Here is a 24,537-nt window from a genome sequence, read left to right as displayed (position 1 = left end):
GTCCTACAAATTGTCCTCTGACTTCTAGAATTTCACTATTCCTGGTTTCCAGGCCAACTCATTGCCTCAAAATGAGATGTGGAAAGTAGAAAGGATACACGAGTTTAGCAAACACAGCCAGGGGTCTACATAACACACTTCACTCCTCAATTCCATAGTTAACAGAACTCTAATTTTCTTGAGGAAGAAAGTATGCCCAGCTATAAAATTACATTTCTCAGCCTCTCGTTGTGCAAAAAATGACCACAGGGCAGAGACCTGGTTGAGAACTAATTAATAGGCCATCAGGGGCAGTTATTTGGTAGGGCTTCTGGGAAAGTTTACCAAATATAACCAATTCAATCGACACCCAAGTTTTGCCTTTCGCCCTTGCTCTTTCACCTTCCGCTTGCTGAGAATATGTAAATGATACCTGGAGACACAGAAGCCATCTGTGATGATGAATTAAAACCCACACATCAAAGATGGCAGATAGACACAAACGATTCGACACCATTAGCTGCCATAGAAGCTCTGGACTACTTATTTCCAGGTTTATGAGAAAGAAAATGGAGTCTCTTACTTGTTTAAGCTACTCCTTTTGGAGGTACTGATACTGTTGGCCCAAGTCAATCTTTTAAGCAGTATATTCAGTGAAACATAGAGAATAAAGGAAATTGTCTTGCATTTATACAATTATGGAAATTATTCTCTTGAGCAGCTCAGAAATGGGCTCTGAAATGAGTTCCAAAACTTGTGTTTCCAAAATACTTTCACCAATTAGGAAAATGCAAATCAAAACCACAATGAGATGTCACCTCACCCCCATTAGGATAGCTGCTATTACACACACACACACACACACACACAGAAAATGAGTGTTGGGGAGGATATGAAAAAATTGGAATGCTTGTGCCCTGTTGGTAGGAATGTAAACTGCAGAAAACAGTATGGTGGCTCTTCAAAAAATTAAAAATAGAATTACCATGTGATCCAGTAATTCTACTTCTGGGTAGATTATCCAAAAGAATTGAAAGTGAGGTCCCGAGGAGGTATTTGTACACCTATGTTCGTAGCAACATTATTTACAACAGCTAAAATGTGGAAGCAACCCAAGTGTCCATGGACGGATGAATGGATAAGCAATATGTTGGATATACAGAGAGTGGAATATTATTCAGTCTTAAAAGGGAAGGAAATTCTCACACATAGTACAAACACGGATAAACCTTAAGGACATAATGCCAAGTGAAATAAGATGGCCACAAAAGGACAAATACTGTATGATTCTCCTTATATGAGTATCTACAATAGTCAAATTCATAAAAATGGAAAGTAGAATGGTGGTTGCCAGGGGCTGGAGAGAGAATGGAGCATTTTTGTTTATTGGGTGCAGAGTTTCAGTTTTGCAAAATGAAAAAGTTCTGGAGACTGGTTGCACAACCATGTGAATATACTTAATACTACTGAGCTGTATGTACACTTAAAAATGGTTAAAATGGCTGAGGCCGGAGAATGGCGTGAACCCGGGAGGCGGAGCTTGCAGTGAGCTGAGATCCGGCCACTGCACTCCAGCCTGGGCTACAGAGCGAGACTCTGTCTCAAAAAAAAAAAAAAAATGGTTAAAATGGTAAGTTTTATGTGTATTTTACCACCATTAAAAATACTTCGATCTAACCATATAAGTATAGATGGTTGTTGTTAAATAGCAAATCTCAAGTTCATCCAAAATGATTAATTTAAAAATTATATATTTCGCATCCTTTATTTGCTATTTGAAAGCCACTGTAGTAAAAAGCTCCACTAAGAAAATTCATCAAACATACTGGGATTAGACATTTGTGAGGCATTTATTATCTATCTTAAATAAAATATGCAAACCTGTAAATATCAAACTTGCAGACCCTTACGTTTTAAAAAAAACTATAAAGGGTAAAGCTTAAAATTAAATGCAAAAAACCTAAACCATATTCATTTAATTATGATTTTGGTATAATCTTGTCTAGGGAATAGTGATATAACAAATTACATAAGTCTCTAAATTTTTCCCAACTGGAATGAATAGAAAACTTTTGTGTATTTAAGGTATTTAAATAATACCCAGGCACGATGACTCATGACTGTCATCCCACCACTTTGAAAGGCAGGGGTGCGCAGATCGCTTGAGCCCAGGAGTTCAAGACCAACCTGGGCAACATGGTGAAACTCCACATCTACAGGAAATACAAAAAATTAGCCAGGCGTGGTGACATGTGCCTGTGGTCCCAGCTACTCAAGAGAACCATCGCACTCCACCCTGGGCAACAGAGAGAGACTCTATATCAAAAAAGAAAAAAAACAAAAAACAAAAAAAAAGAAAAAAGAAAAGAAAGAGAAGAAAAGAAAAAGACCTTTAATTTAATTTATTTTTGAGATGGAGTCCTGCTCTGTTGCCCAGGCTGGAGTGCAGTGGCGCAATCTCGGCTCACGGCAACCTCTGCGTCCTGGGCTCGAGCGATTTTCCTGCCTCAGCCTCCTGAGTAGCTGGGATTATAGGCACCTGTCATCACACCCAGCTAATTTTCGTATTTTTAGTAGAGATGAGGTTTCACCATGTTGGCCAGGATGGTCTCAAACTCCTGATCTCAAGTGATCCACCTGCCTCAGCCTCCCAAAGAGCTGGGATTATAAGCATCAGCCACCACACCAGGACAAAAGATCTTTTAATAATAAAATGAGAATAGGAGTATAGGGTCTTTCTTATAAGGGAAATCTGGAAAACCTACAGACTAATACTTCTAAAAATGATTTCACCCATTGGATTTTAGGTAGGCTTAGAAAATTAAAATTTTATTATATAATGCAATAATTTGGCAGTAACTTTATGCTCACGTCATGCCATTATCATCATTAAATACATGTCATTAAATTCAAGATGATTTATTCTGTTAAACACAAGATTCTTATTATAAAGCACTCATTAATCACTTCTTCCACATATGATGGAAACTGCTACCTTCATCAATTTTCATTCCTTTTATCATGAAGTGAATAACTTTTGTATTGTATTTTGCTAAAAAGACTTGGGTACAGTTATGTCCCTAGTTCAAAGCCAATCTGTGCCAAAGGGTTATTGATAGTGGATTTTAAAATACTTTGCTACTTCACTGACTTGAGTGGACTTTGCTAATTTACTCAATTTTTGCATTTTAGTTTTTTTTTAATCTGCACATAGGAATCACATGTAGAAGGAACCTTAAATATCACATTGTCTTATCCTTTTGCTCTGTAGATGGGGAAACAAGCTTGAGGATCATCATTCTGAGGAATGTTCCAAATTAAAATTTCTAGGAGAACACCATGTAAGATAAAATGTATAACAAATATATACATAAATGGCCTGGATTAATATTATTCTCTTTAAAAGAGAAATGAGCATTCTCACTATTCTGAATTCACATATACTGAAATTTTTACTAATATACATTTTATTACTGTCCTTTAATAGTCTATTTAATGTGCCTTTTATATGACCAATTGTTTCTTAAAGATTTGCAGCCCATTGGATATGCTGACATTTAAGACATTCACTGCCAATATTTTATTTCCTTAATCCCACAATCTCAAAAAAAATTTCGATCTAAATATGAGTGGAAATGGGGAGTTAATTAAAGCAAATAATTGTGAAAGATTCGTAATGTATTTTTCTCGTATACACTACGGATAGAAATGAAGCGCATTTGCCTTAGCTTTCTACTTTCTTTCCATAAAGCAAGGATTCTTCAATCTTCATGGAGTCCCCAATAACATGTGAAGTATTGTGCTAGGTACTGCAAGGGATGCCAAAGATGAACAAGGCATGAGTTCTGGGGGAAATATACCCTCTCTCACAGGAGAAATAAATTAAGTACCGTACTCAAGTATTAAAGTGAGAACTTAAGTGCTACAAGGCAGTTACAATAAAGAGGAAATGTAAAGGAAGGATAGATCATACCAAGTAGGATAAATCAGGAAATGAAGGCTAAACTTTGGAAGTGAGAAATTATTCTGAAAATTCGTAGAATTGCTTAGTGGAATAGGGTCTTCTAAGGAAGGGTACTGACTAAGCAAATGAAACGAAAAAAGGGAATGACTATGTTTCTGCAACTTCAAGAGGTCCAGTTTCCCTACAGGGCAAAGGAGTAACAGGAGAGAAAAAAAGCGATGAATCCGTGCGTCCCATAAACTATTTTACCATATATTTAACTCTGTCAAAACAACTATCACTTATTGGGCTTTTTATTTTTTTAATTTTTAAAAATTTTTTTTGAGATAGGGTTTCCCTCTATCGCCCAGGTTGGAGGGCAGTGGCGCAATCACCGCTCTCTGCAGCCTGGACCTCCTTGGCTTAAGCGATCTTCCCGCCTCGACCTTCCAAAATGCTGGGACTACAGGTGTGAACCACTATGCTCAGGCTTATCAGCACTTTTCTGTGCACGTTTACATTAATCCTCTAAATCACTCTTCTCTATCTTTCATGTGCATAGGAATCACCTGTGGTTTCCGTTAAATTGGAGATCTTGATTCATTAGGTCTGGGGCAGGGCCTGAGCTTCTGCATTTCCATTGAGTTCACAGCCTGTGCCTACCCTGGACCACACCTTCGAATGGAAAAGGCTCCAAATGTGATTTCTAGCTACTAGTATTAACTGGGAACTTGGCAGAAAAATGCAAGTTCTCGGCCCCCACAAGGGATCCACTGAATCCGAAACACTGTGGGGAGGCCCGCCACTCTGCAGTGTTTTAACAAGCAAGTGATTCGGTTTGAGAGCCACCCGTAAGTCACGGGTTTCCTAACATGATTGGACACTGGAATCACCTGCGGATTTTAAATAACACTATTGATGCCGCATCTCACCCCCGTCCCGAGATTCTCAGGAATGGGGCGTGGCCTTGGCGGCGGCGGTCTAAAAGCTCTCCCAGGTGATTCCAATCTGTAGTAACACTTGAGAACTGCGTGAGGTGGGGACTTCAACTTTTACAGGCCTTATTTTCCTCCTATGTAAAAGGTGGACAATATCCAAGTGGTCCTGACTTTGCTTCCAGATTTCGGCAACTCTAGCCAGCCCTAGTTCGGTCTGGAGAGCCCGCTTCCCGCCCAGTGTCCCAAGGCCTCTGTCCGAGAACCCAGGGTCCCGGGAGCGGACCCGCGGGAGCATCTGTGACGCCGCTCAGCAACCCGGCGCCGCCCCGGCGGCTCGTACGTGGCCCAGTGTCCGGTTGGCGTGGGCTCACCAGGCCGCACCCACTAAACCGCGCCGGAGCGGGACACGCATGCGCCGGCCCGGACCCGGCACCCAGTAACGGACTCCAGCTCCCCCCACCGGAAGTGGGCAGTCGCGCGCCGGGAAGAGCCGGCCGAAGCGTGGCGGCCACAGACTGTGGGTGCCGGGTCCGAGGGACTCGCGCTTTTGTCTCCGTGCCATGGCGCCAGCGAAGGCCATGAACGTGGTGCAGCTGCTCCTGGGCTCTACCGCGCTGTGGCTTTCGCAGCTCGGTGCCGGGACGGTCGCCGCGTCCAAGTCGGTGACGGCCCACTTGGCCGCGAAGTGGCCGGAGACCCCGCTGCTGCTGGAGGCAAGGTGGGTACGGGCCGGGCCCTGGTCCGGACGGCTGTGGGCGCGCTGCCACCCTCAGCCGCGCTCTCTTCGTGCTCGCAGTGGGTGTCTCCTCGCTTCCACCCGGCTTCTCCAGACGCCCCCGCTCTGGCCCTGAGCATCACCACCTCCTTCCCTCCCGACCGGGGGCGGCTTCTCGGTTCCAGTGCAGCACTAACTTGCAGTTCCTTTCCCCCTCAGGTCTTACTTTACCTACAGTTTTTAAAGCTTCTTTGCTCTGCTTTAATTTGTTGGGATGTATTAGCATTTACGCGTGGCACTTAACGCAAGCGCTTCCACTGGGGTAGGCAGTTCTGTTCAGCAGACAGTGCTTGAAGTACCTAGTTTCGTCATGATGACATCATACCATCAGCTCCTAGGCTTGCTATGGGGAGGGCAGCTTCCTGCAAGGTAATATTTTTCCCGAATCCCTTCCAACGGAATTAGTTCATTAATTAGTTCATTACCCATCACTTACTCTGCAGGACAAAACTTGTAGCTATTGCATTTTGCCTCTTAGTATTCCAATAGTTGAGTAAAATTAGAAAGTTCTTTCTCTTAGCCAAAATGAAGTTTTACACCAATGACTTAATGGATGCACCACAGCAACAGCATGTGGCCCTAAAAAGAGACTCCACTCCACATAAGTTGCATGTATTTGATGGTAAAATAGTTAAAAACTTTTTTTCATTTCTGTAGGTTATTGGGGAACAGGTGGTGTTTGGTTACGTAAGTTCTTCAGTGGTGATTTGTGAGATTTTGGTGCACCCATCACCCCAGCAGTATATACACTGCACCCAATTTGTAGTCTTTTATCCCTCCCTCTCTTCCCAACCTTTCCCCCTGAGTCCCCGAAGTCCATTGTGTAATTCTTATGCCTTTGCATCCTCATAGCTTAGTTCCCACATATCAGTGAGAACATGAGATATTTGGTTTTCCGTTCCTTACTTACTTCACTTAGAATAATATTCTCTAATCTCATCCAGGTTGCTGTGAATGCCATTATTTCATTCCTTTTTATGACAGAGTAGTATTCCATCGTATGTATGCTGCAGTTTCTTTATCCACTTGTTGATTGATGGGTATTTGGATTGGTTCAACATTTTTGCACTTGTGAATTGTACTGGTATGAACATGCATGTTCAACTATCTTTTTCATATGACTTCTTTTCCTGTGGGTAGATACCTAGTAGTGGGATTGCTGGATCAAATGGTAGATCTATTCTTGGTACTTTAAGGACCTCCCCACACTGTTTTCCACAGTGGTTATACTAGTTTACATTCCCACTAGCAGTGTAGAAGTGTCCGCTGTTTGCTGCATCCATGCCAACATCTATTATTTTTTTTTAATTTTTTTATTATGGCTATTCTTGCAGGAGTAAGGTGGTATCGCATTGTGGTTTTGATTTGTGTTTCCCTGATCATTAGTATGTTGAGCATTTTTTCATGTTTGTTAGCCATTTATATATCTTTTGAGAATTGTCTATTCATGTCCTTAGCCCACGTTTTAATGGGACTGTTTTTTTCCTGCTGATTTGAGTTCCTTATAGATTCTGGATATTAATCCTTTGTCAGATGTATAGATTGTGAAGATTTTCTCCCATTTTGTGGGTTGTCTGGTTACTCTGCTGACTGTTCCTTTTGTCGTGCAAAAGCTCTTTAGTTGAATTAAGTCCCTGCTATTTATCTTTGTTTTTATTGCATTTGCTTTGGGGTTCTTGGTCATGAAATCCTTGCCCAAGCCAATGCTAGAAGGATTTTTCTGATGTTATCTTTTATAATTTTTATAGTTTCAGGTCTTAGATTTAAGTCCTTGATCCGTTGAGAGTTGGTTTTTGTATAATGTGAGAGATAAGAATCCAGTTTCATTCTCCTACATGTGGCTTGCCAAGTATCCCAGCACATTTTTTTGAATAGAGTGTCCTTCCCCCACTTTGCTTTTGTTTGCTTTGTCGAAGATCAGTTGGCTGTAAGTATTTGGGTTTGTTTCTGGATTCTCTATTACATTCCATTGGTTTATGTGCCTGTTTTTACACCAGTACCATGCTGTTTTGGAGACTATGGCTTTATAGTATAGTTTGAAATCAGGGAATGTGATGCCTCCAGATTTGTTCTTTTTGCTTAATCTTGCTTTGGCTATGTGGGCTCTTTTTTGGTTCCATATGAATTTTAGGATTTTTTTTCTAGTTTTGTGAAGAATGATGGTAGTGTTTTGATGGGAATTGCATTGAATTTGTAGATTGCTTTTGGCAGTATAGTCATTTTCACAGTATTGATTCTACCCATCCATGAGCATGGGATATGGTTCCATTTGTTTGTGTTGTGTATGATTTCTTTCAGCAGTGTTTTGTAGTTTTTTTCCTTGTAGAGGTCTTTCACCTCCTTTTTTAGGTATATTCCTAAGTATTTTATTTTTGTTGGAGCTATTGTAAAAGGGGTTGAGTTCTTGATTAGATTCTCAGCTTGGTCGCTGTTGGTATATAAGAGAGTACTGACTTGTGTACATTAATTTTGTGTCTGGAAACTTTGCTGAATTATTTTATCAGCTCGAGGAGCTTTTTGGAGGAGTCTTTAGGGTTTTCTAGGTATATAATTATATTGTCAGTTAACAGTGACAATTTGATTTCCTCTTTGTTGATTTGGATGCCCTTTATTTCTTTCTCTTGTCTGATTGTTCTGACTAGGATTCCCAGTACTATGTTGAAGAGAAGTGGTGAGAGTGGGCATCCTTGTCTTGTTCCAGTTCTCAGAGGGCATGCTTTAAACTTTTCCCCATTCAGTGTTATGTTGGCTGTGGGTTTGTTATAGATGGCTTTTATTACAATGAGGTATGTCCCTTGTATGCTGATTTTGTTGAGAGTTTTAATCATAAAGGGGTGCTGGATTTTGTTAAATGCTTTTTCTGAGTCTGTTGAGATGATCATGTAATTTTTGTTTTTAAATGTGGTGTATCACATTTATTGACTTGTGTATATTAAACCATCCCTGCATCCCTGTTATGAAACCCACTTGATATTGGTGGATTATCTTCTTGATATGTTGTTGGATTCGGTTAGCTAGTATATTGTTAAGGATTTTTGCATCTATGTTCATCAGGGGTATTGGTCAGTAGTTTCCTTTTTTGGTTATTTTTTTTCCTGGTTTTGGTATTAGGGTGATACTGGCTTCATAGAATAATTTAGGGAGGATTCCCTCTTTGTCTTGTGGAATAGTGTCAATATGATTCATACCAATTCTTTGAATGTCTGGTAGAATTTGGCCGTGAATACGTCTAGTCCTGGACGTTTTTATGTTGATAATTTTTTATTACAGTTTTAATCTCATTGCTTGTTATTGGTCCGTTAAGGGTATCTAATTCTTCCTGATTTAAGCTAGGAGGGTTGTATCTTTCCAGGAATTTATCCATCTCCTTTAGGTTTTCTAGTTTATGCACATAAAGGTGTTCATAGTGGCCTTGAATCATCTTTTGTATTTCTGTGGTGTCCGTTGTAATATCTCCCATTTCATTTCTAATTGCGCTTATTTGAATTTTCTCTTTTTCTTTCTTGGTTAATCTTGCTAATGGTCTATTAATGTTATTTATCTTTTCAAAGAACTAACTTTTTGTTTCATTTATCTTTTGTATTTTTTTTTTGTTCCAATTTCCTTTAGTTCTGCTCTAATCTTTGTTATTTCCCTTCTTCTGCTGGGATTGGGTTTGGTTTGTTCTTGTTTCTTTACTTCCTTGAGGTGTAACCTTAGATTGTCTGTCTGTGTACCTTCAGATTTTCTGATGTAGGCATTTAGGGCTATGAACTTTCCCCTTAGCACAGCCTTTGCTGTATCCCAGAGGTTTTGATAGGTTGTGTCACTGTTTTGTTCAGTTTGAACAGATTTTTAATTTCCATCTGGATTTCATTGTTGACTTATTCAGGAGAATGTTATTTAATTTCCATGTATTTGCATGGTTTTGAAGGTTCCTTTTGGGGTTGATTTTCAGTTTTATTCCACTGTGGTCTGAGGTCTGAGAGAGTGTTTGATATAATGTCAATTTTCTTAAATTTATTGAGGCTTGATTTGTGGCCTATCGATGGTCTATCTTGGAAAAAGTTTCATGCACTGATAATGAATAGAATATATATTCTGTGGTGATTGGGTAGAATCTTCTGTAAATATCTGTTTAGTCCATTTTTTTCCAGGGTATACTTTCAATCCATTGTTTCTTTGTTGACTTTCTCTCTTGATGACCTGTCTAGTGCTATCAGTGGAGTATTGAAGTCACCCACTATTATTTTGTTACTGTGTATCTCATTTCTTGAGTCTAGTAGTAATTGTTTTATAAATTTGGGAGCTCCACTGTTAGTTGCATGTATATTTAGGATTGTAATATTTTCCTGTTGGACAAGGCCTTTTATCATTATATAATGTCCCTCTTTGTCTTTTTTAACTGCTGTTGCTTTAACGTTTATCTCATAAGAATAGCTACTCTTGCTCGCTTTTGGTGTCCATTTGCATGGAATATCTTTTTCCACCCCTTTACCTTAAGTTTATGTGAGTCCTTAGATGATAGGTGAGTCTCTTGAAGACAGCAGATGGTTGGTTGGTGAATTCTTATCCATTTTGCAATTCTGTACCTTTTAAGTGGAGCATCTAGGCCCTTTACATTCAATGTTAGTATTGAGATGTGAGATACCATTCTATTCATTGTGCTATTTGTTGCCTGTATACCTTATTTTTTTAATTGTATTTTTGTTTTATAGGTCCTGTGAGATTTATGTTTTAAGAGGTTCTGTTTTGATTTATTTCCATAATTTGTTTCAAGATTTAGAGCTCCTTTTAGCAGTTCTTGCGGTGCTGGATTGGTAGTGGCAAATTCAGCATTTTTTTTTGGTCTGGAAAAGACTATTTTTCCTTCATTTATAAAGATTAGTTTTGCTGGATACAGAATCCTTGACTGATAATTGTTTTAAGAGGCAGCAGGTAGGGACCCAATCCCTTCTAGTTTGTAGGTTTCTGCTGAGAAATCTGCTGTTAATCTGATAGGTTTTCCTTTGTAGGTTACCTGGTATTTTTGCCTCACAGCTCTTAAGATTCTTTCCTTCATCTTAACTTTGGATAACCTGATGTCTGTGTGCCTAGGCGATGATCTTTTTGTGTTGATTTTCCCAGGTGTTCTTTGAACTTCTCGTATTTGGATGTCTAGGTCTCTAGAAAGGGTGGGGAAGTTTTCCTCAATTATTCCCCCAAATATGTTTTCCAAGCTTTTAGATTTCTCTTCCTCGGGAACACTGATTATTCTTAGGTTTGGTCATTTAACATAATCCCAGACTTCTTGGAGGCTTTGTTCATATTTTCTTATTCTTTTTTCTTTGTTGCATTGGGTTAATTCAAAAATCTTGTCCTTGAGCTCTGAAGTTCTTTCTCCTGCTTGTTCAATTCTATTGCTGAAACTCTCTAGAGCATTTTACATATCTATAAGTGTGTCCATTGTTTCCTGAAGTTTTGATTGTTTTTATTTATGCTATCTATTTCACTGAAAATTTCTCCCCTCATTTCTTGTGTCATTTTTTTGATTTCCTTAAATTGGGCTTTGCCTTTCTCTGGTGCCTCCTTGATTAGCTTAATAACTGTCCATCTGAATTCTTTTCAGGTAAATTAGGCATTTCACCTTGGTTTGGATCTATTGCTAGTGAGTGAGATTTTTTGGTGGGTGTTAAAGAACTTTGTTTTGTCATAGTACTAGAGTTATTTTCTGGTTCCTTCTCATTTGGGTAGTCTCTGTCAGAGGGAAGGTCTAGGGCTCAAGGCTGTTGTTCAGATTCTTTTGTCCCATGGGGTGTTTCTTTGATGTAGTACTCTCCTTCTTTTCCTACAGATGTGGCTTCTTGAGAGCCAAGCTGTAGAGATTGTTATCTGTCTTCTGGATCTATCTACCCAGTAGGTCTAACAGGCTCTGGGCTGGTACTGGGAATTGTCTCCACGGAGTCCTGTGAACTCTCTGTGGGTCTCTTAGCTGTGGATACCAGCACCTGCTTTGCTGAAGGTGGCAGGGGGGTGAAATGAACTCTCTGAGGGGCCTCACTTTTTGTTGTTTAATGCGCTGTTTTTGTGCTGATTGGCCTTCTGCAGGGAGGTGGCCCTTTCAAGAGAGCATCAGCTGTGGTAGTATGGGGAGGATCAGGCAGTGGGCAGGCCCTAGAACTCCCAAGAGTATATGCCCTTTGTCTTCAGCTACCATGGTGAGTAGGGAAGGACTATCAGATGGGGTCATGGCTAGGGCATGTCTGGGCACAGACTCTCCTTGGGTCGGTCTTGTTGCAACTGCTGTGGGGGATGGTGGTGCGATTCCCAGGTCAATGGAGTTATATTCCTAGGAGGATTATGGCTGCCTCTGCTTTGTCATGCAGGTTGTCAGGGAAGTGGGGGAAAGCCTACAGTCACAGGCCTCACCCAGCTCCCGTGTAACCCAAAAGGCCAGTCTCACTCTGTGCCCCACCCAACAGCACTGAGTCTGTTTCCAGGTGGTGGGGCTGAGAACTTGCCCCAGGCTACCAGCCTCCCAGCTGCAAATGCAAATAGGACTGTCATGCTTCCCTACCTATGGAGTTGGCACACCAGATTCATGCCCTCCCCCAAGTTCTGGCCAGGAGATTTCTTGTTCAGTTGGAATTGTTACAAGGTTCAGCTGGAGGTTTCCTTCTCCCTGTAGCGTCTTCCCAGTGCCTCTGGCAGCCCTACCCAAGGAGCCCTGTGAGGCAAGGCAGAAATAGCTTCCTAGGGGACCCAGAGCGTCCACCGGGCTTTTCCCACTGCTTCTTCTACTCCTGTATTTTGCTTGGCTCTCTAAATTGACTCAGCTCCAGGTAAGATCAGAATCTTCTCCAGTGATATACACCTTCGGGTTCCCCAGTGAGGGTGTGTGTTTGGGGGCAGACAGTCCCCCTTTCCCACTCTCAGAGTTTGGGTACTCAGAGTATTTGGAGTATCTCCCAGGTCCCACAGGAGCAATCCACTTCCTTCAGAGGGTCTGTGGGTTCTCTTGGCTTTTCTGATTTATTCCTGCAGTAGTTCTAGAGCAAAAGTTCAGAATGCAAGACTCCGCACGCTGCTCTGTCCATTTGAGTGGGAGGCTAAAACGGTTTTTATTGAATACCTGATTCTAGCTTAGTTTTGATCCCCTTCCTTTATCCTTTCTCTAGTGTTTGTTTGCGTAGATCTGGTCTCACACTTAGCTCCAAGTCAGTCTAACTTCCTGCAGCCTTAGACTGCTTGTTAACAGTGTCTGGCTTTACATTTGCCTCAAGAGTCTTAGAGTTGGAACTGCTGTGTGATGCTCCTTAAGGTCCTTCACAGTCTGGCCCCAGTCTGATTTACAAACCTCATCACTTGTACAAATGGTCCCCAACTTATCATGGTTCAATTTAGGATTTTTTTACTTAACTATAGGTTTACCAGGGTATTAAATGCATTTTTTACTTATAGTATTTACAACTTAGAATGGGTTTATTGGGAGGTAACTCCATCTAAGTCAAGGGGCATCTGTAGTAGGTTGAATGCTGGCCCCCAAAAAGGTATGTCCACATCCTAACTCCCAGAACCTGTGAATGTTACCTCATTTGGAAGAATGTCTTTGTTAATGTAAGTAAGGATCTTGAGATGAGATCATCTTGGATTATCCAGATGGGCCCCAAATCCAATGTCATTTTGAGAGACAGAAGAAGAGAAGACACAGGCAAAAAGGAGAAGACCATGTGAAGTTAGAGATTGGAGTTAGGCAGCCTCAAGCCAAGGAACAGCTGAAGCCACCAGAATGGAAGAGTTCTCCCTTAGAGCCTTCCGAGGGAGCACAGCCTTGCCAACACCTTGATTTTGGACTTCTGGCCTCCAGAATTGTGAGGGAATAAGTTTCTGTTTTAAGTCACCAAATTTTTCATAATTTATTAAACAGATCTAGGAAACTAATACAGATTTTGGACCAAAAAGTTGGGTGCTGCTGTAACAAATACTCCAAAATGTAGAAGTAGCTGTGGAGTTGGGCAGAGGCTAGAATAATTTTGAGAAGTTTTGGTATTAAAAGCCTACACTGCCTTGAGGAGACTGCAGAAATCTGGACATTAAGGGTGATTCTGCTGAGGGCTTAGAAGAGATTAAAGGGCATAATTGAAAAAACTTCTGTCATTAGAGAGAATACTTACATCATCCTGAAGAGAATTCCAGTAGAAATATGAACATTGAAGTCTGTTGTGGCTGCAGCTCAGAAGGCCGCACTCAGAAGTGTGAGAGACACTATATTGGAATCTAGAAGAAAGGTAACCCTTGTTATGTAGTGATAGAATACTGGCTGACTTGGTTTCTACAGTTTGTGGAAAATATCTTGAAAGTGGTGAACTTGGATATGAACTGAGAAGATTTCCAAGCAAAGCGTTAGAAGTGCTGCTTGGTTTCTCCTTGTTGCTTATATTAAAATGAGAGAAAGAGATAAATTTAAAAAGGAACAGGTAGGGAAAAAGGAACCAACACTTGATTTAGGAGGTTCTCAGCCTATCCAGATCGTAAAGTGTGCTACAACTAGGAAACTCAGCGTTAGGAATGGGTGCTCTGGAAAGACAGGAACCTGGCAGGACGACCTTTTGCTGAATGGGTTAAGCATGTGATTCATGGGTCCCCTCAACCATCTCAGCAGAAGCTTGGTATAAAGAAGATGGGGATATCCAGGAAGGATCTGGGGAGGATCTTTGGGTAATGATGTGGCTCATGGTGAGATATACAATAGTCTTACAAAGTTTTTGGGAATGTATTAGAAACACTGCCATCTTGGGCCAAAAGAGACAGACAAGACAAAACGAAAGAAGGCTGTTGGACTTCCAAAATTCTACAGGCAGGAAATTGACTGATAGAGCTACTTGGCCGTAAAGATTGTGCTGCCCTTTCAAGAAAGAAAGAATAACTCTGCAGACAGAACCATGGCAGGCAGCACAGAGGGTGAAGCATCAGGCCACAGAGAGTTATTCTCAGGCTTTGGAACATAATGGAAATTTGCCCTGCTGGATTTTGAACTTGCCTGCAACCAGTGACCCCTTTATTCCTTCTATTTTTTCCCTCTGAGAATTAGAGCGTCCATCCGGTGCCTGTCTCACCATTGCATTTTGGAAATATAACTTGTTTTCTAGTTTCACAGATGGACAGGGGAGAATTTTGCCCCAAGATGGATCATACCCAGAGTCTCACCCATACATGATTTAGATGATAAAATTTGTAAATGGAGTTGATGATACTTACATGAGATTTTGGACTTAGAATTGATGCTGTAATTGGTTGAGTTTTTGGAGGTTGTTGGGGGCTAGAGGGTGGCTTGAATGATGCCCCCAACAAAAAAAAGGGCAGCTTTTAGAATCTTTTGCATTAACTCTGCTCAAACCTTGACTTCAGACTTTTGGCCTCCAGAACATTGAGAGAATAAATTTCTCTTGCTGAATAGGTTAGACCTGTGATTCATGAATCTACTCAACTATCACAGCAGAAGCCCAGTATAAACATGGGGTTATCCAGGAAATATGTGTAGAGGATCCTTGGGTAATGGTGTAGTAGCCCTAGGATAGTAATATATCATTCTATTATAGTCTTCCTCATTGATAATGACTTGTGGGCATACCATATTACTCTGTCTTGCCTGATACTTTCCCATGACAAAATTAATAACTTTCTGTTATTCTCTCATAACATTTGGCCAGTATTTCTGTAGTAATCCTTATTGTAAGGTATCGTATATGCTAATCTCTGTTGTTAAAATGTGAGCCTCAGAGACAAAACTGGTTTTTATTCATGTTTATTTTGCCAAGGTACAGTACACAAAAGTTAGGCACTCAATAATGCTAATTCAACAAAAGATACTTTTTGTAGGAAAAGGTATACTTTAAGCCACCGTCAGAATTACCTCTACAATATACCTTACTTGTGGAAACTAGTTTGTCCTTGAAAAATCCGGAGAGGATGCTCAGTGTTATCTCATGTGCCTTATTGTTTTGTTGTAAACAAATCAGAATTGTAGGAGGTCCTTTATTATATACACTAAAATCTTTGTCTCTATACCTTTTATCTACTGATCCTCTCTTTCAGAACCAAATCTGTTTCTGTGTGTGACACATTGTCTGAGAGTAGCAGGCCAAAAGCCTGTAGTTTCTTCAACTACTGCACTTCCAAAATTTTATTTTGTACAGTTCGTTATTCTGCTGTCCTTCAATTTGTTTATGTTTCTCTTAAATCAAAATTGTAGGAAAATCAAAGAGGTTGAGAAGAGTAAGTGTGGAAGTGGAAGAATTGAAGAGCATTGAATAGGTTGAAGGAGCTGGGCAGATAGGAACTTAAGGAAAATAATGTGAGAGCAAGTAAGGGAAATTTCTAAGAATAATGCTTTAAATCCAGAAATTGAGCTTCCCAACCAAAATCTGTAAATGTGTTTGTGTATATAGATACATGTATGTGTATATATATGTGTATATATGTATGTGTGTATATATATGTGTGTGTGTATATATGTGTGTGTATATACACATGCGCGTGCACACACACACAGGTATTTTTCAGTTCATCCTGGAAATTTGAGTGCATAACTTGAGTATAGTCCTATATAGGAAGTGAATGAGGTATGTCCCCTGTATAAAGAAATTTATAATAAAATTTGCGGCCAAGCGCAGTGGCTCACACCTGTAATCCCAGCACTTTTGGAGGCCGATGCGGGCGGATCATGAGGTCAGGAATTTGAGACCAGCCTGGCCAACATGGTGAAACCCTGTCTCTACTAAAAATACTAAAATTAGCCAGGTGTGGAGGCACATGCCTGTAATCCTAGCTACTCAGGAGGCTGAGGCAGGAGAATTGTTTGAATCAGGGAGGCGGAGGGTGCAGTGAGCCGAGATTGTGCCTGCACTCCAGCCTGGGCGACAGAGCGAGACTCCGTCTTAAAAAAAAACATTGGCTAGAGGTGATTATAGGCTGAAGAGCCTAGCATTTTACAACATGTATACCTTAATTTGTATATCTGAACTGCATTTATTCTACTTGTGTTGATCTTATTGAAAATATTTTTGAAATTCCACTTATAATTGCTGTCAAATTCTTTAGTGCGTATAAAAACACCTTTTATAGAAATAACTTTGGATGGAATTTTTTGAAGAAATATAGTTATTTCGGGCCATATATTTTATAAGGCAAGTGAACAATTGGAAATGCCAGTTTGTTACCTTTAAAAAAACTTTGTCCAAAAGAATGAACTGGGTGGGCATGGTGGCATGTGCCTGTAGTCTCAGCTACTTGAGTGGCTGCAGTGGGAGGATCGCTTGAGACCTCCCAGGCTCAAGTAAGCCATGTTTGCACCACTGCACTCCAGCCTGTGTGACAAAGGGAGATGCTGTCCTAAACAAACAAAAACGTTGTTCAAAGGTAATATCTTACCTTTTACCAGGTGCAGAACTGGTTTAGATGGTCTCAAGGATGTTTCCTCCTCAGTGATTAATAATGAGTTACCAGCAAATGGCCTCTGAGATTCCAGAAGAGTTCCAAAAGTGCTTAGAGCAGTGGTGTATTGAAGGGATAAGTTTAAGTGAATACTTTTTTTTCCTTCAACTTTTAAGTTCCAGGGTATGTGTACAGGATGTGCAGGTTTGTTACATAGGTAAATGTGTGCCATGGTGGTTTGCTGCACACATCAAACTATCACCTGGGTATGAAGCCCAGCATCCATTAGCTTTCTTCCTGATGCTCTCCGTCCCCTTGCACCTTTCCAACAGGCCCCAGTGTGGTGTTACCCACTATGTGTCCATGTGTTCTCATCATTCAGCTCCCTCTTGTAAGTGAGAACATGCGGTGTTTGGTTTTCTGTTTCTGCATTAGTTTGCTGAGGATAATGACTTCTAGCTCCATCCATGTTCCTGCAAAGGACATGATCTTGTTCATTTTATGGCTGCATAGTATTCCATAGTGTATATATACCACATTTTCTTTATTCAGTCTATCATTGATGGGGATACAGGTTGATTCTACGTCTTTGCTATTGTGAATAGTACTGCAGTGAACATATGTGTGCATGTATATTTATAATATGATTTATATTCCTTTGGGTATATACCCAGTAATGGGATTGCTGGGTCAAATGGTATTTCTGCTTCTAGATCTTTGAGGAATCACAACACTGTCTTTTACAATGGTTGAGTGTAAAGCATTTCTTTTCCTCCACAACCTTGCCAGCATCTGTTGTTTCTTGACTTCTTAATAATCACCATTCTGACTGGTGTGAGATAGTATCTTATTGTGGTTTTGATTTGCATTTCTCTAATGATCAGTGATGTGGAGCTTTTTTTCATGTTTGTTGGCACATGAATGTTTTATTTTGATAAGTGTCTATTCATGTCCTTTGCCTACTTTTTAATGGGGTCGTTTGTTTTTTCTTGTCAATTTGTTTTGCATATTGTGGATTTTGCATATTAGACCTTTGTCAGATGGATATATTGCAGAAATTTTCTCCCATTCTGTAGGTTGTCTGTTCACTCTGATGATAGTTTTTGTTGTGCAGAAACTCTTTAGCTTAGATTCCATTTGTCAATTTTTGCTTTTGTTGCAGTTGCTCTTGGCATTTTCATCATGAAATCGTTGCTCATGTCTGTGTCCTGAATTGTATTGCTTAGATTTTCTTATAGGGTTTTTATAATTTTAGGTTTTACGTTTAAGTCTAATTCATCTTGAGTTAATTTTTGTATAAGGAAGGGGTCCAGTTTCAGTTTTCTGCATATGGCTAGCCAGTTCTCCCAGAACCATTTATTAAATAGGGAATTCTTTCATTGCTTGTTTTTGTCAGATTTATCAAAGATCAGATGCTTGTAGGTGTGCAGTCTTATTTCTGAGTTCTCTATTCTGTTCCATTGATCCATGTGTATGTCCTTGTACCAGGACCATCCTGTATTGGTTACTGTAACCTTGTAGTATAGGTTGAAGTTGGGTAGCATGATGCCTCTAGCTTTGTTCTTTTTGCTGAGGGTTGTCTTGGCTATTTGGGCTCTTTCTCATTTTTTTCTAATTCTGTGAAGATTGTCAATGGTAGTTTTGTTACAGGATAAGGATCCTGTGATAAAGGTTTTCGCTTTGCCAGCCGGAAACCTCTATGGCTGGTAGCACCTTTGCCTGAGTTTTGCTCAGGCCTATTGTGCTCGCTTTGTCCACTCGACCCGGCAGGCTATGCTCAGCTTGTGCTACTGGCCTGGATCCCACGCCTGCCAAGGGCGAGCCAGGTGCAGGGTGGCGATGAGTGTGTGAGCAAGCACAGGGTCCGGCCACTGCGCACAGCCAGGAATGCCGGCTGCAGTGGGGTGGGCAGCTCTGGGTACTTGCATAGGCGCCCGCTTTGTACAAGACTGTGGCTCGACCAGACATACTGCAGGTGGCTTCCACTGCAGGCACTGTGGAATGCAATGGCACCTGGAAGCTTGGAGATACCAGGAACTACACAACCCCAAAGAGAGTGTCACAGCTCTGGCTCACGGAGCCTGTAGGTCTGGGCTCTCCGAAGGGGTGCAGCTCTTCTCTCCTTTTCGTTGCCTGCAATGTAGTGAGTGGGGTGCGTGTTTCAGCCCTGTTTTTCAGCCCTGTTTGTGTTTCAGCCCTGTTTGTGTTTCAGCCCTGTTTGTGTTTCAGCTCTTTCAGTCCTGCCATTTGGTGGGTTCCGAGTTCTTGTTGCATGTTCAGAAAGAATGAGGTATGTAGACAACTGGAAGGTAAGCAAGGCAAAGAGGTGCTTTATTGAGAAGCAGTACAGCTCTCAGGAGAACTGAAGTTGGTAACTCCTTTCTGCTGTCAGGTCATTCTGATGAGTGCAGCTGTCGCTAGAGAGGAGACCTGGAGTGGGTAGCTCCTTTTCACAGGCAGGTCATTCTGTTGAGTCTGCAGCCCTCAGCAGAGAGGAGAAATGGAGTGGCTAGCTTCTACCTGCAGTCACGTCGTCCTGATGTCTGGGAGAGGACACCTGGAATGGGTAGCTCCTATCCACAGGCAGGTCATCCCATCATCTGCCTGAGTTTGGCTGAGTCTGGGGTTTTTATGGGCTTCAGAGGGGAGGAAATGTGTGCTGATTGGTCCTTGGGAGGCCCTGGGTAGGCCCAGAATAAAACATCGTAAATTCTCACTCCAGTCTGTGGAACAGGTAGCCCAGCCCCCAGGCTTCAGGTTGTCCTTAGCTTGAAGGTGAGGCTTCACCGGGCACCCATCCCATTTTGCCCATCTGCTCCCTGCCACCATTAACCTGCCATCTACTGTGTCCATGGCACCCAGGGTATTTGCATCATGGTGTACTTTCAGGCCTGTGCCAAGCTGTCCCCAGACCCATCTCGGCCTCCCTCCCATGCCCATTGGTGCCCAAAGTCTGGCGGGGGCTGAGGTGGTAGGGGGCTGGCATGTCAGCACTACCCCAAACACATGCACACCCAGCTGGGTTGTGACAGCTTCTGGGCTCAGGCGCAACTTTGTTCCACAATTGGAGCAGGGGTCGGGAGCAGGGAGAGGCCAGGCAGCAGGAGCAGGCACTTTTGAGCCTGTGGTGTACAGGGGGCTTTTCAGACCCCTAAGAGTGCAGGGATTCCTGGGTCCACAGCTGCAGGTGGGTGGTTGCAGCTGCACCCAGGGAGTGCGGGGCTCCCACTCAGCCAACTCAGTAGGAGGCGTGGACTCCTACCTGCCTCCAGTCCCCAAGAGCACAGGGATGTCCAGGTCTGGACAGCTGTGCCTGGGAAGTGCGGGCCTTCCACCCTGCCAGCTCAGAAGGGGATGGGACTTTTCACCTGTTCCCTGCTCCCACCAGCTCCATGGAATACACAACCCTGGCCATGTCTCCCTTGCTGCAGCTGGCGTTTTTGCAGCAGCCACTCTAGACGGGTCACTGCTGCCATCAGTTTAACGAGAATAGCATTGAATCTATAAATTACTTTGGGCAGTATGGCCATTTTCACAAAATCAATTCTTCTATCCATGAGCATGGAATGTTTTTCCATTTGTGTCGTCGCTGATTTCCTTGAGCAGCGGTTTGTAGTTCTCCTTGAAGAGGTACTTCACTTCCCTTGTTAGCTGGAACACTTTCTTAAGGCGATCACTTAGAAGGATCAGACTTAGGTAGATGTACAGATTTTGGTACTTGGAACTAGTCTTTTACCTATGGTTGCACAGTATATGAGCATGTCTGCAACTGTTTGGTCAAATCAGTTAAGCCTTTCTCCCTACTTAAGGTATTGTACCATCTGTCTTTTTCAGTTCATTGTCCTATTTAGTGTGTTCCGTTGTTTCCTCTGCTTTTAGCTTTCCTGTTTTTTCGTTTTTTCTTTTTCAAGTCATTGATTTGGTGCCATTAATAGCAAGAGTTGATTTGAAGTTACTTATTCTAAATTCCTAGAAGTTACTTATTACTCTAAATTCCTATGCTTGTTGTTTTTATGTTGATGAATTAATCAGTCTTTCTCACTTCCTTTTTCCTTTTTAGTGGCCATGTCAGACTCATAAGAATTAGTTAATCTCTGTATGCGTTGTGGGTGTCCTTAATACTTTCCTTTTATTTTAAGCATTAGTTTAAGTTTACTAAGGCTAGGGAGGAAGATAAGGTGGGCAATAACAGATAATCAGCACCATCTGTTTGGTGGCTGTTTTGTTTCTAGCTTAAATAGTTCACCCTATTTGTTTTAGCTCTCTAGTGTTTTGATCTGTGCAGAACTAAATCTTTCGTTTATTTCATTATTTCTAAAAGGCTTTAAATGGCTTTGGCTATTTTTTCTTATATACCATGGAAATTTCATTGGGCTCTATGGCCAAAGACATTGTGCAATACACTGATTTCCTATCTTTAAAATTAAGATCTTTTCTGTTTTAAATAATAAAAAAGATTTTCTACACAATTAAGTAAAGGCAATAGATAATATAACTTCTGTAAAATATTTATAGAACCAATTTTTGTTTATGTAAAACAGGTGGTCTTTTTTTTTCTACTTTTTACCTTTATATAATGTTCTCTCTTAATTATCATTCTTGTATTTCTCAGTGGCATTTAATATGGCAAGATAGAATAACTGTCAATTTTTTAGTTGTTGCTAAGAACAAGGAAAAGCCAGAAGTAATTTCTCATGAAGCCTTTTCCTGATATGAGTATATGTTTATAGTTGAGAATGATATCTCAGGTAAGAATTATCAGTGTATATTTTTTCCAGTGTTATAGTAAATGGAAATTAGTAATTTGACATTAATTTTTAGGGGTTTTTGTTTTTGCTGTAGATATAATTTGGTTCTTGAGTATAGTTTATAGTATCTAAACCATTTTAAATTCCGTCTACTAACTGATTACTTCTATTTTTTAATAGTGAATTTATGGCGGAAGAAAGTAATGAAAAATTTTGGCAGTTTTTGGAAACTGTGCAAGAATTAGCAATTTATAAGCAAACAGGTAGGTGGTGTGTAAAATTTAACTTGTAAGATTTGTATTTATGTACACATATTGTAATGTTTATTATTTTTTAATGGTAATGCTTAAGTGTGAATACTTCACTGGGTTAGTAAATCTAACATTAAATTTGAAAATATGTTTTAATAGATACCATTCTAAGCATCTGTTTCCAAATATAAGGTTTTAATACTTTATGATAAGATACCTCTTATAATTAGTCATGTTTGGGTATTGCATTCTCATCAAGAATAGATCAGAATTGTTAGCTGGGCATGGTGGTGTGCATCTGTAGTAGCAGCTACTTCGAAGGCCCAGGGCCAGTGAATTGCTTGAGCCCAGGAGTCAGAGACTAGCCTGGGCAGTATAGCAAGACCCTGTTTCTAAAAAAGAAAAATAAAAAAATAAAATAAATTGGCCAGGTGTGGTGGCTCACACCTGTAATCCCAGCATTTTGCGAGGCAGAGGTGGAGGATCACTTGATCCCAGGAGTTTGAGCTGTGTTCGTACCACTGCACTCCAACCTGAGTGACAGAGAGAGACCTTGTCTCCCCCTGCAAAAAATTGTTAAGATACAGTTATCTTTTTACCTAGAATTCTTTGAAATAATAATTTTGTGTCTAGTAATAGCACATTTTTTCTTTTTTAAAAGTAGACTTAATTTGTTTTTAGAATAGTTGTAAGTTCATAGTAAAATTGGACAGAAAGTACAGATTTCCTATATGCCCCCTTCCCCTACACATAAATAGCCTCCCTTGTTACCAACATCCCTCACTAGTGTGGTACATGTGTATCTGTTGATGAACCTATCTTAACAGATCCTTATTACCCAAGGTCCATAGTTTGCATTAGGGTTCACTCTTGTTGTTACACATTCTATGAGTTTGGACAAATGTATACTGATATGTATATTGTGTTTTGATTGGTGGAATACTTTGACTCTTAACCCATTAAAGAAACTTTTAATACTTACCCTCAGAAAGGTAATTAATATGCTCTCATTTCACTATCTGTAAAATAGTAATTTCTGTTTTTATATGTATATGAGAATTTATACCTATATATACATATATCTTCCTCAGAATTGAAAAGTGTTTATTGTTTTTCTTAGGGTAGGTCAGTGGATTAAAGGTATTGAAATGAGATTTTAACAGCAGAGGCTAAGGGGTTAATTATTGTAAAGAAAGAATTATTATTTTCCTATCTCTGCAGGGACTAGAATAGATGACATGAATTTGGAATCCCTTAAGGGTAAAATCTTTAGCCATTTAGATGTAGAGAGATCTTCTGTTGGTGATTTAAATAGTTTATTATTTTGTTCCTGAGTGTAAATGTAAGATAAACTGTAGTTTCAGATGTTTTAAATGCTCATTTACTGAAGCCTGTTTGGCTCAGGTAGCCTTGAAGTTCAGTGATTTTGTGATTTCACAAAGTAGATTTTAAAAATAAAGAGATCAGACATGCTTTTAATAACATTTTAAACTGAAATATTTCCAAAGCAAATAATTTTTCCTTTCAAAATTTTTTCCTGAAAAAATTATTTTTATATGAGAAATGCTGGTGGTACTTTAGATGATGGGAATATAAAGATGAATAAATGTGATCTACATCCTCAGGACTTCATGATATAGTGAAGGAGACAGCAAAACAGTGATGTACACTATTAGGTGATAAGAGCTTTAATTGGGGTGTGCATAACATGAAAACACATAAAAGAGGAACCTAGTCAGTGTTCCAGAGAGAGCAAGACAGCATTTTCAGTGGTGAATGCTGGAGCTGAGTTTGAATGATGAGATTTAGTCAGGTAGTAGGGAGCACAAAACAAGTAGAAGAGACCGGGATGGAATGTGTGGAGGAACTCTCACCTAAAATCCTCAATATGTCTGTCCCATATATGTTGTTCTCAGTACATGCTTTTTGGCCTTATTCAGTACTATTTTTTATTGGAGAAGCAATCCTAAAAATTACTCCTGTAAATTTCAAATTCATTTTAAGTTACTTATATCAGCATATTTTTGTACCTAAATGAAATGATATACCTGGACAATCTGGTGGCAGATCATTAACAAGTTGGAATATAAGCTCAGGAGTACCTAAACTCTACATCAAGTGTATATTGAAGGAGGTCAGGTGTTTTCAGGGTTGAACCTAAATTGTATTAAAGTAAGAATTACTGATGGGGCACAGTGGCTCACACCCGTAATCCCAGCACTTTGGAAGGCTAAGGTGGGCAGATCACTTGAGGCCAGGAGTTCGAGATCAGCCCGGTCAACACTGTGAAACCTTGTCTCTACTGAAAATACAAAAATTAGCTGGGCATGGTGGTGCAGGCCTATAATCCAGCTACTTGGGAGGCTGAGGCACAAGACTCACTTGAACCCTGGAGGTGTAGGCTGCAGTGAGCCGAGATCACACCTCTGGACTGTAGCCTGGGCAACAGAGTGAGACTCTGACTCAAAAAAAAAAAATTACTAACTCTGAAAATATAATTCTGTTGGCTTTA

General features: G+C 40.5%; 1 protein-coding gene across 8 annotated transcripts in view; it reads left to right on the top strand.

Annotated features, from left to right (window-relative positions):
• The first annotated feature begins 5,255 nt into the window (after positions 1–5,255).
• Positions 5,256–24,537, top strand: part of UGGT2 (UDP-glucose glycoprotein glucosyltransferase 2) — a 274,442-nt gene continuing 255,160 nt past the window's right edge. For all 8 annotated transcript variants that reach the window (XR_002518478.2, XR_002518477.2, XR_002518481.2 and 5 more), the window contains exons 1-2: positions 5,256–5,578; positions 21,955–22,037. Coding sequence is in view for 2 of the 8 variants with exons in the window: in XM_017951367.3 (XP_017806856.1) it covers positions 5,421–5,578; positions 21,955–22,037 (241 nt within the window). In the remaining 6 variants the exon portion in view is untranslated. The remainder of the gene's footprint in view (positions 5,579–21,954; positions 22,038–24,537) is intronic.

Source organism: Papio anubis, chromosome 15 (genome assembly GCF_008728515.1).
Source record: "Papio anubis isolate 15944 chromosome 15, Panubis1.0, whole genome shotgun sequence".
Classification (NCBI taxonomy): Eukaryota; Metazoa; Chordata; class Mammalia; order Primates; family Cercopithecidae; genus Papio; species Papio anubis.
Note: the sequence above shows the minus strand (reverse complement) of the source record. Positions and strands in the feature narration are given on the sequence as shown.